Source organism: Mobula hypostoma, chromosome X1, assembly GCF_963921235.1.
Source record: "Mobula hypostoma chromosome X1, sMobHyp1.1, whole genome shotgun sequence".
Lineage (NCBI taxonomy): Eukaryota > Metazoa > Chordata > Chondrichthyes > Myliobatiformes > Myliobatidae > Mobula > Mobula hypostoma.
This window is the reverse complement of record NC_086128.1, coordinates 27,344,808-27,356,816: the sequence shown is the minus strand read 5'-3', so window position 1 is coordinate 27,356,816 and position 12,009 is coordinate 27,344,808. Positions and strand designations below refer to the sequence as shown.

General features: G+C 41.3%; 1 protein-coding gene across 2 annotated transcripts in view; it reads left to right on the top strand.

Moving 5' to 3' along the window:
* Positions 1-11,740, top strand: part of LOC134340581 (glutaminase liver isoform, mitochondrial-like) — a 74,037-nt gene extending 62,297 nt beyond the window's left edge. For both annotated transcript variants that reach the window (XM_063037995.1, XM_063037994.1), the window contains 4 exons: positions 414-475; positions 6,546-6,622; positions 8,288-8,351; positions 10,887-11,740. In XM_063037995.1, coding sequence (XP_062894065.1) covers positions 414-475; positions 6,546-6,622; positions 8,288-8,351; positions 10,887-11,079 — 396 coding nt within the window. In that variant the 3' untranslated portion in view covers positions 11,080-11,740. The remainder of the gene's footprint in view (positions 1-413; positions 476-6,545; positions 6,623-8,287; positions 8,352-10,886) is intronic.
* Positions 11,741-12,009: the final 269 nt, after the last annotated feature.

Genomic DNA, 12,009 nt, shown 5'->3' with positions numbered 1-12,009 from the left:
GGAATCAATTTTATTTAATGTTATCCAAAAAACGCAGACACTATCATATATATGGATTAGAGGATGGAATATTTGCTATATTATATATATATATAATAATATGTGCTATATTACTTGTATATTTATACAGCACTTTACCTCACTGTGGGATAGGGAAGTGTCCAATAGTCAAGCGAGGAGATTTAATGGGGGAGAAAGAGTCTATAGAAAGGTATTCAATAAATGGTTAGAATCTGTGATAAGAGAGCACGTCCATTGTTTGCAGAAGAGGATTCACTTAGCGGGGAGAATGGGCTGTGGAAGAATATTCATGGGGTGTGGGAAGAGCTGGTCTGACGTACTTACGTTCTTACTGTGTTTGATTAATTTTTAATTTGGTTATAATTCTTTAATTTTAAAATTTCTTCCACCAGGAGGAATCAGTGGTGAACTTGTTATTTGCTGCTTACAGTGGCGACATAGCTGCACTGCGAAGGTGAATACTTGTTTTTACGTCACAGTATGATTTTCTTCTTCCTTTTTCAGAGTATGTACACTCGAGCTAAGTATGGACACGGATAGGCCGCAGTGGGCAGACTTCTGGTTCTGATAAGTGCTCAACACCTTTGTGCAGTCATTCAGTTGAGATTAGAAGCTGAAGTCAAATCCAGAGGGGAATTTCATTTGCAGTTCATGCCTCCAGGAAACACCATTTTCCTGGATTTCCTCCATTTTCTGATCCACAGCCAATAAGGCAATAATAGTCTGTGAACTATGCCCTCGGTTGACAAATGTGCTTCTTGATCTGAACTGAAAGCCTGAATTCATTAGAAAGACAATGTTGGAGGTAAGAATTTAAGTAGTTAAACCTCAGCTTGAAGAACACAAGATTTCCTAAGCCATGTCAAGAAAACAGCCAGATTAGTTAGCATTTTACACCGTTTCAAATGTAAGTGGGGTGGAAGAAGATGTAACTGCAGACGCCCATTTCCCACAATTTCTTATTCTCCTTTTGTAAGGAAATAGCTTATTCTGGTACATTTCATTCTATCAACATGAATCAAAGTGTAAAAGTCTTCATGGCAAATGGTTGGTGTAAACCATCACTTCCTTCTGCTGACAGTACAGTGTTGCATTTCATATCTTAGTTATAACGTATTATTTTTCATTACAGTAAGTTACATTTAATGTAGCAAAACATCACAAGGTGCTTAATAAGACCATAAGATATCAGAGCAGAATTAGGCCATTTGGCCCATCGAGTCTGCTCCACCATTTCATCATGGCAGATCCAATTTTCCTCTCAGCCCCATTCTCCTGCTTTCTCCCCTTAACCCTTCATGCCCTGACCAATCAAGAACCTATCAACCTCTGCCTTAAATATACATAAAGGTTTAGCTGCCACAGTTGCCTGTGGCAAAGAATTCCACAGATTCACCACTCTCTGGCTAAAGAAACTCCTCTTCATCTCCATTCTAAAAGGAGAGACTGTGTCCTCTGGTCTTGCACTCTTCCATCATAGGAAACATCCTCTCCATATCCAGTCTATCTAGGCCTTTCACCATTCAGTGGGTTTCAATGAGGTCACCCCTCATTCTTCTGAACTCTAGTGAATACAGGCCCAGAGTCATCAAACGCTCTTCATATAATAAACCATTCAATCCTGGAATCATTTTTGTGAACCTCCTTTGAACCCTCTCCAGTTTCAGCACATCCTTTCTAAGATAATGGGCCCGAAACTGCTCACAATACTCCAAGTGAGGTCTCACTACTGCTCCATAAATGGGAGAACATTACATCCTTGCTTTTATATTCTAGTCCACTTGAAATGAATGCTAACATCACATTTGCCTTCCTCACCACAGACTCAACCTGCAAGCTAACCTTTAGGGAAGCCTGCACAAGGACTCCCAAATCCATTTGCACCTCATGTTTTGTACTTTTTCTCCATTTAGAAAATAGTCAACCTTTTTATTTCTTCTACCAAAGTGGATGACCATACACTTCCCAACACTATTCAATCTGCCATTTCTTTGCCCATTCTCTTGATCTGTCTAAGTCCTTCTGTATCCTCTCTACTTCCTCAAAACTACCTGCCCCTCCACCTATTTTCATATTGTCTGCAAACTTTGCAACAAATCATCCAAGTCACTAACATATAACATACAAAAAATCGGTCCCAACACAGACCCCTGTGAAACACCACTAGTCACTGGCAGCTACGCAGAAAAGGCTTCCTTTATTTCCACTCTTTGCTTCCTGCCTATCAGCCCCTGCTTTATCCATGCTAGAATCTTTCCTGTAATACCATGGGCTCGTATCTTGTTAAGCAGCCTCATGTGTGGCACCTTGTCAAGGGCCTTCTGAAAATCCAGCTACACAACATCAACCAGTTCTCCTTTGTCTATCCTGCTAGTTGTTTCTTCAAAGAATTCTAACAGATTTGTCAGACAAGATTTTCCCTTGAGATAACCATGCTGACTACAGACTATTTTATCATGTGCCTCCAAGTACCCTGAGACCTCATCAAGAGTGTTAGCAACACACACAAAACGCTGGATGAACTCAGCAGGCCAGGGAGCATTTATGGAAAAGAGTAAACAGTTGATGTTTCAGGCTGAGACCCTTCATCGGGACTTAGCCTAAAACGTCGACTGTTTACTCTTTTCCTTAGATGCTGCCTGGCCTACTGAGTTCCTCCAGCATTTTGTGTGTGTTGCTTGGATTTCCAGCATCTGCAGATTTTCTCTTGTTTGTGACAAGAGTGTTATGCAATTCTGGTTGTCCCCACTGTAGGAAAGAATTTGAGGCTTTGGAGAAGGTGCAGAACAGGTTCACCAGGATGCTGCCTGGATTAGAGAGCGTGAGCTGTAAAGAGAGGTTGGACAAACTTGGCTTGTTTTCTCTGGAGTGGCGGAGACTGAGAGGAGATCTGATAGAGGTTTATTTGAATATGAGAGGCATAGTTAGAGTAGACAGCCAGTGTCTTTTTCCCCCAGAGTTGAAATGTCTAACGCCAGAGTGCATACATTTCCGGTGAGAGGGGTGTACGTTCAAAGGAGATGTGAGGGGCAAGTTTTTTTTACACAGAGTGATAGGTGCCTGGGGAGGTGGTAGAGGCAGAAACATTAAGGGGTTTTAAGAGACACTTAGATAAGCAGCTGAATGTGAAGAAAATGGAAGGATCTGGACATTGTGTAGACAGAAAAGATTAGTTTAGTCCAATTGAATTGAATTGACATTATTTCTTACATCCTTCACATACATGAGGAATAAAAATCTTTACATTACATCTCCATCTAAATGTGCAATGTGCAATCATAGTAATTTATTATAAATAGAACAGTCAATGTAACATAGAAATACACTTAAATCAGCGTGAGTTAATCAGTCTGATGGACTGGTGGAAGAAGCTGTCCCGGAGCCCGTTGGTTCTGGCTTTTATGCTGCGGTACTGTTTCCCGGATAGTAGCAGATGGAATAGATTGTGGTTGGGGTGACTTGGGTCCCCAGTGATCCTACAAGCCCTTTTTATACACCTGTCTCTGTAAATGTCCTGAACAGTGGGAAGTTCACATCTACAGATGCACTGGACTGTCCGCACTACTCTCTGCAGAGTCCTGTGATTGAGGGAAGTACAGTTCCCATACCAGGCCGTGATGCAGCCAGTCAGGATGCTCTTAATTGTGCCCCTGTAGAAAGTTCTTAGGATTTGGGGGCCCATACCAAACTTCCTCAATCGTCTAAGGTGAAAGAGGTGCTGTTGTGCCTTTTTCACCACACAGCTGGTGTGTACAGACCACGTGAGGTCCTCAGTGATGTGGATGCTGAGGAACTTGAAGCTGTTTATGCTCTCAACCCCAGATCCATTGATGTTAATAGGGGTTAGCCTGTCTCCATTCCTCCTGTAACCCACAACCAGCTCCTTTGTTTTTGCGACATTGAGGGGAGAGATTGTTTTCTTGACACCACTATGTCAGAAAGATAACTTCTTCTCTGTAGGCTGCCTTGTTATTATTTGAGATTAGGCCAATCTATGTTGTATCCTCAGTAAATTTAATTAGCAGATTAGAGCTGTGGGTGGCGACAGTCATGGGTATACAGGGAGTAAAGGAGGGGACTTGGTACACAGCCCTGAGGGGCTCTTGTGTCGAGAGTCAGAGGGGTGGAGGTGAGGGAGCCCACTCGTACCACCTGCTGGTGATCTGACAGGAAGTCCAGGATCCAGCTACACAAGGCAGGGTCAAGGCTGAGGTCTCTGAGCTTCCTGTCAAGTCTGGAGGGAATTATGGTGTTGAATAGTATCAATTCCAAAGAAGAAACATACAAATTAGCCAGAGAAAGTGGCTCACCTGAGGACTGGGAGAAATTCAGAGTTCAGCAGAGGAGGACAAAGGGCTTAATTAGGAAGGGGAAAAAAGATTATGAGAGAAAACTGGCGGGGAACATAAAAACGGACTGTAAAAGCTTTTATAGATATGTAAAAAGGAAAAGACTGGTAAAGACAAATGTAGGTCCCCTGCAGACAGAAACAGGTGAATTGATTATGGGGAGCAAGGACATGGCAGACCAATTGAATAATTACTTTGGTTCTGTCTTCACTAAGGAGGACATAAATAATCTTCCAGAAATAGTAAGGGACAGAGGGTCCAGTGAGATGGAGGAACGGAGTGAAATACATGTTAGTAGGGAAGTGGTGTTAGGTAAATTGAAGGGATTGAAGGCAGATAAATCCCCAGGGCCAGATGGTCTGCATCCTAGAGTGCTTAAGGAAGTAGCCCAAGAAATAGTGGATGCATTAGTGTTAATTTTTCAAAACTCGTTAGATTCTGGATTAGTTCCTGAGGATTGGAGGGTGGCTAATGTAACCCCACTTTTTAAAAAAGGAGGGAGAGAGAAACCGGGGAATTATAGACTGGTTAGCCTAACGTCGGTGGTGGGGAAACTGCTGGAGTCAGTTATCAAGGATGTGATAACAGCACATTTGGAAAGCGGTGAAATCATTGGACAAAGTCAGCATGGATTTGTGAAAGGAAAATCATGTCTGACGAATCTCATAGAATTTTTTGAGGATGTAACTAGTAGAGTGGATAGGGGAGAACCAGTGGATGTGGTATATTTGGATTTTCAAAAGGCTTTTGACAAGGTCCCACACAGGAGATTAGTGTGCAAACTTAAAGCACACGGTATTGGGGGTAAGGTATTGGTGTGGGTGGAGAATTGGTTGGCAGACGGGAAGCAAAGAGTGGGAATAAACGGGACCTTTTCAGAATGGCAGGCGGTGACTAGTGGGGTACCGCAAGGCTCAGTGCTGGGACCCCAGTTGTTTACAATATATATTAATGACTTGGATGAGGGAATTAAATGCAGCATCTCCAAGTTTGCGGATGACACGAAGCTGGGTGGCAGTGTTAGCAGTGAGGAGGATGCTAAGAGGATGCAGGGTGACTTGGATAGGTTGGGTGAGTGGGCAAACTCATGGCAGATGCAATTTAATGTGGATAAATGTGAAGTTATCCACTTTGGTGGCAAAAATAGGAAAACAGATTATTATCTGAATGGTGGCCGATTAGGAAAAGGGGAGCTGCAACGAGACCTGGGTGTCATTATACACCAGTCATTGAAAGTGGGCATGCAGGTACAGCAGGCGGTGAAAAAGGCGAATGGTATGCTGGCATTTATAGCGAGAGGATTCGAGTACAGGAGCAGGGAGGTACTACTGCAGTTGTACAGGGCCTTGGTGGGACCACACCTGGAGTATTGTGTGCAGTTTTGGTCCCCTAATCTGAGGAAAGACATCTTTGCCATAGAGGGAGTACAAAGAAGGTTCACCAGATTGATTCCTGGGATGGCAGGACTTTCATATGAAGAAAGACTGGATGAACTGGGCTTGTACTCGTTGGAATTTAGAAGATTGAGGGGGGATCTGATTGAAACATATAAGATCCTGAAGGGATTGGACAGGCTAGATGCAGGAAGATTGTTCCCGATGTTGGGGAAGTCCAGAACGAGGGGTCACAGTTTGAGGACAGAGGGGAAGCCTTTTAGGACCGAGATTAGGAAAAACTTCTTCACACAGAGAGTGGTGAATCTGTGGAATTCTCTGCCACAGGAAACTGTTGAGGCCAGTTCATTGGCTATGTTTAAGAGGGAGTTGGATATGGCCCTTGTGGCTACAGGGGTCAGGGGGTATGGAGGGAAGGCTGGGGCGGGGTTCTGAGTTTGGATGATCAGCCATGATCATAATAAATGGCGGTGCAGGCTCGAAGGGCCGAATGGCCTACTCCTGCACCTATTTTCTATGTTTCTATGTTTCTATGAATGCTGAACTGTAGTCCAAGAACAGCATTCTCACATAAGCATCCCTCCTCTCCAGGTGTGTAAGGACGGTGTGTAGAGCTGTGGCTATTGCATCGTCTGTCGATCGGTTAGCCATTTGATTACATAGTAATTGATTTGGCACAACTTTGTGGGCCACGGGGCTTGTTCCTGTGCTGTACTGTTCTGTGTTCTATATTATCAACTAAATCAGGTCTGACTAGAATGTGCTCTTTCATTATCCCCAGATTTGCACTATCTGCTATGGACATGGAACAGAAAGATTATGATTCCCGTACACCCTTACACATAGCGGCCGCTGAAGGTATGGATGAAGTTATCAGTTCTGGTAGTGTGGCCTTCCAGCTTACATCATATTGGGAGGATCAGGGGAATGCTCCAGTTCCTCCTCTTTTGTTCAGTACTGAAAGCAACTGGTTTTTACCCAGCCCCTCGCAATTCCACACCTGAAGAACTTGCCCCATAAGATGGGTATATATTTGCTTTTACAACAGTGAAGGCTTAACTGATGTATATGAAATTATGAGGGGCATAGATAGGGTAGACTGCAGGGCACTATTCCCTAAAGCAGAGGTAGGTAAAATTAAAGGACTTTAGGGTAAAAGACTTAAGAGGGGTCTCACCCAGAGAGCGGTGAGCACCTGAAACGCACTTCCTGAGAGACTGCTGGAAGCAGAGTCGCGGACAGCGTCTGAGAAATGTCTGGATGACCACTCAATTTGCTTATGCCTTGAGGGCTTTCGGCCAAGTCTGGAAGATGGGATTAGTTCAGATGAGACCCTGTTAGTCAGCATGGGTAAGGTGGGCTGAATGGTCTGTTTTCATCTGTATAACTTTATTAACAGTTAATCTATGGCACAATGCCTCACAGCTGGTAACTGTTAATTATATGGACTAATCTATTAAACAGTGCAAATGATTATTTACTAGTTCCCAATCTGTGGGTTGAGAGAAAGTGTTAAGATTTTACATGAAACATCAAAAAGGTATCATATTTTTTTTATGTGGGAGTCTACAGATCTGCTATCCAAATCACCATTCTTTATGCATTTTACATGTAGCAAATTGGGGAAACGGTTTGAAAACCCAAGTTTCTCCTCCTCGGTAGATTTAAACCTTTGCCCATGTACTTAAGATTTTATCCCCTTCAGTTCACCCCTGTTGTTGCAATCTGTACACTTTTCTTAAAAAGTTCGTGATTGAGAATTAATTGCTGTCTACCACTCGCCAACAACCTTTGGTAATGTACGAGACTATAGGCATTCACGCAAGTACTTGTTGAAAGGTTGCTCAATACCAACTTCAGATAAATTTCCTATCAAACCAGTTTTGCAGATCACTTGTAGTGCTGAGCAGGTTGATCAGTTTAGTAACCACTGCCAGACTACGGGTACCTTTTATGCTGAGCCAGTATTCACAAAAATGGTTTAAGTTTGCAAGGATCCATTGATGCCTAAGGAAAGGAATATGGGTACACCAGTGGATATTAATCTGGGTCTCAGATGTGAATCAGAATCGGGTTGAGGAGGCCAAGTCATTGGGTATATTTAAGGCAGAGGTTGATAGATTCTTGATTAGTTGGGGCATGAAGGATTACAGGGGGAAGGCTGGAGACTGGGGCTGAGAGCAAAATGGATCAGCCGTGATGAAATGGCGGATCAGACTTGATGGGCCAAATGTCCTAATTCCGCTCCTGTATCTTATGGTTTTAATACACTGACATGTCATGAAATTCGTTGTATGGTGGCAATACTACAGTGCAATACATAAAATATTATAAATTACAATAAGAGATATTTTAAAAATTGAATAAGTAGTGGAAAAAGAGCAAAAATATTGAGGTAGTGTTCACGGGTTGACTCCATCATATATATATCTATATCTATATGTATCTGTGAAAATCCATTGCATATCTCTTCCTCAGCTCTGCTGCATTAAAATCACTGAATGCTTGTTCCATTTTATGCAGGTCACGTGGAAGTAGTTTGCTTTCTTCTCGATGCATGTCGTGTAAATCCATTCTGCAAGGACAGGTGAGTGCCTTTGGAGGACATAGGCAAGGTTTGAAGGGCGCTCTCCCTAGGCTGTGTCCCAACATGAACTTTTTTGCTCCATCCACAGGACTAAGTCAACTTGAAAGATAGATACTGGTGCTCTTTGTGTTGCTGAGTTCTGTCCTGATATGTAATACATAAATGTCTTTCCAATATTTTTATTAGTTTCTACATAGAAGAATACAGAGTACAAGAAAGTATATATAAAAGGTCAAAAAGGATTTTTTAAAAACTACCAATTACATTATACAGTTGAACTCAGAAGTTTACATACACCTTAGCCAAATACATTTAAACTCAGTTTTTCACAATTCCTGACATTTAATCCTAGAAAACATTCCCTGTCTTAGGTCAGTTAGGATCACTACTTTATTTTAAGAATGTGAAATGTCAGAGTAATAGTAGAGAGAATGATTTATTTCAGCTTTTATTTCTTTCATCCCTTTCCCAGTGGGTCAGAAGTTTACATACACTTTGTTAGTATTTGGTAGCATTGCCCTTAAATTGTTTAACTTGGGTCAAACATTTTGGATGGCCTTCCACAAGCTTCTCACAGTAAGTTGCTGGAATTTTGTTCCATTCCTCCAGACAGAACAGGTGTAACTGAGTCAGGTTTGTAGGCCTCCTTGCTCCCACACGCTTTTTCAGTTCTGCCCACAAATCTTCAATCGGATTGAGATCAGAAAATGATGTCAAGTCTGGTTCATCCTTGGGAGCAATTTCCAAACGCCTGAAGGTACCACGTTCATCTGTACAAACAATAGTACGCAAGTGTAAACACCATGGGACCACGCAGCCGTCATACTGCTCAGGAAGGAGATGCATTCTGTCTCCTAGAGATGAACGTACTTTGGCACAAAAAGTGCAAATCAATCCCAGAACAACAACAAAGGTGAAGATGCTGGAGGAAACAGGTAGACAAGTATCTATATCCACAGTAAAACGAGTCCTATATCGACATAACGTAGGCTGCTCAGCAAGGAAGAAGCCACTGCTCCAAAACCACCATAAAAAAGCCAGACTACAGGTTGCAAGTACACATGGGAACAAAGATCTTACTTTCTGGAGAAATGTCCTCTGGTCTGATAAAACAAAAATTGAACTGTTTGGCCATAATGACCATCGTTATGTTTGGAGGAAAAAGGGTGAGGATTGCAAGCCGAAGAACACCATCCCAACTTTGAAGCGTGGGGGTGGCAGCATCATGTTGTGGGGGTGCTTTGCTGCAGGAGGGGCTGGTGCACTTCACAAAATATGAGGAAGGAAAATTATGTGGATATATTGAAGCAACATCTCAAGACATCAGCCAGGAAGTTAAAGCTCAGTCGAAAATGGGTCTTCCAAATGGACAATGACCCCAAGAATACCTACAAAGTTGTGGCAAAATTGCTTAAGGACAACAAAGTCAAGGTATTGGAGTGGCCATCACAAAGCTCTGACCTCAATCTGATAGAAAATTTGTGGGCAGAACTGAAAAAGCGTGTGCGAGCAAGGAGGCCTACAAATCTGACTCAGTTACACCAGTTCTGTCGGGAGGAATGGAACAAAATTCCAGCAACTTACTGTGAGAAGCTTGTGGAAGGCTACCCAAAATGTTTGACCCAAGTTAAACAATCTAAAGGCAATGCTACCAAATACTAACAAAGTGTATGTAAACTTCTGACCCACTGGGAAAGGGATGAAAGAAATAAAAGCTGAAATAAATCATTCTCTCTACTATTATTCTGACATTTCACATTCTTAAAATAAAGTAGTGATCCTAACTGACCTAAGACAGGGAATGTTTTCTAGGATTAAATGTCAGGAATTGTGAAAAACTGAGTTTAAATGTATTTGGCTAAGGTGTATGTAAACTTCTGACTTCAACTGTATCTATCCATAACAACAATCTCATTACCCCGTATTCATGTAAGTTAATCAATAGTTATATTGAAATATACTAATTTATTACAAAAAAAAGAATCTAACCCCTACCAAGACCGAAGCTGTTTATTAAGGAGAAAAAGGTAAAATACCTTCTCATATAATAAAAAAATAATAGCCAACATCTGAATTTAAACAATGAATTGAAGGTTTTGAAAATAATTCAGAAAAGGTCCCCACGATGTTTGAAAGTCTTGACGAGATTCAGAAATTGAACAACGAATCTTCTGTAAATCTAAGCATGACATAACGTCGTATAACCATTGAGCATGAGTAGGAGGAAAAACATCTTTCCATTTGAACAAAAGCGCATTTAAATAAACGCCTGACTCTTCTGAATTGTAAAAATGGCAGCAATTATTTTTACCTGAAATCAACACCATAATCACTCATGGGAATCCAATTCAATCAGCATTATAAATTCAGCTCCACCTGCTCTTCTTCCCAGTGTCTGGGTATACTTGTGGTGGACCACCTTAAATGAGGAAAAACTATCAGTTTCCAAAATTGTTACTTTGAAGACCTGTTCAGAGAATGTGAAACCACAGTCTATTTTGAGTTGTCCCCAGTTATTCTTTCTTCTGTTCACAGGTGGGGCAACACTCCTCTTGATGACGCAATTCATTTCAATCATCAGCAAGTTGTAAACCTGCTAAGGAACTATCAGATGTCATACCCATTACCTGAGAAACCGGGCTGTGAACAGGATACATCTGATGAAAATGCAAAGGAGATTAGTGAAGGAACCGAACCATCACCTGCTCCTCTGGTTAGAAAAGCCTGAAAGTCAGCCCTGGTGCCTGTGTCATGTCTGTGATGTATTGTGTAGTTGTGAAATGGCAGTGTCTAATAGAACAATCATGTTTCCAAAGGCCAGTTCGACTCATTACAGCCAAATCTAAGCCCACTCTTTGTAGATTTCTTCATGTTTTGGATGGTTGGCTCCATCAGCTGTGCAAGACCAAATCAAGAGATGATGCCCAAAATAAACTGACGAGAACTCCTTACTACTCAGTTTGATAGCTGTTGATTCAAAAGTCAAGTTTTAAAAATCTATGACAAGAAATATAGAGCAGAAAAGGTTGAATAAAACACAAGATATCCAATTAGAAATAAAAATAAGGTCAGATTAATAAAATACCCACACCAGCACTTTGTGCAATTCCCTGTGTAACTGACTATACAGCAGTTATAATGGATGTAATAAATATTTAAGCTGTGTACCCTCTTCATTTAGAAATAATGCAACCTCAAAGCCAGTAATAAGGAAAATAAATTTCTCACAGACCTTGTACTGTATAATTAAGGTTATACTCCAGGCTTTAGTAGATTGCTTTTTGTCAATGTTGTACTTGTATATTATGAATTATGAAAAGACTGCCCCTCTAGCAGCTATGGTGTGTATAAGATTTGTATGTCATTGTCTAATCAAAGCTCTGGATATAATTCAGGGGTTTTAAAATTACTATTTATTTTGTGGTAATGCAATAAAAAATTTAGACAAAGAATTGTGTTATCCCAATTCATCAGGTTGGACTTGAGTAAAGTTTTATTTCACGAGCCCCTCAAATATTGGCCAGGCTTATAGTACAGGTAAAGAAAAAGATTAATTAGTCTGAAATTTTCCCCAGACCTTGAGAATCAATTAATATTTCCATAAGACCACAAGATATAGGAGCAGAGTTAGGCCATTTGCCCCATCATTTGCTCTGCC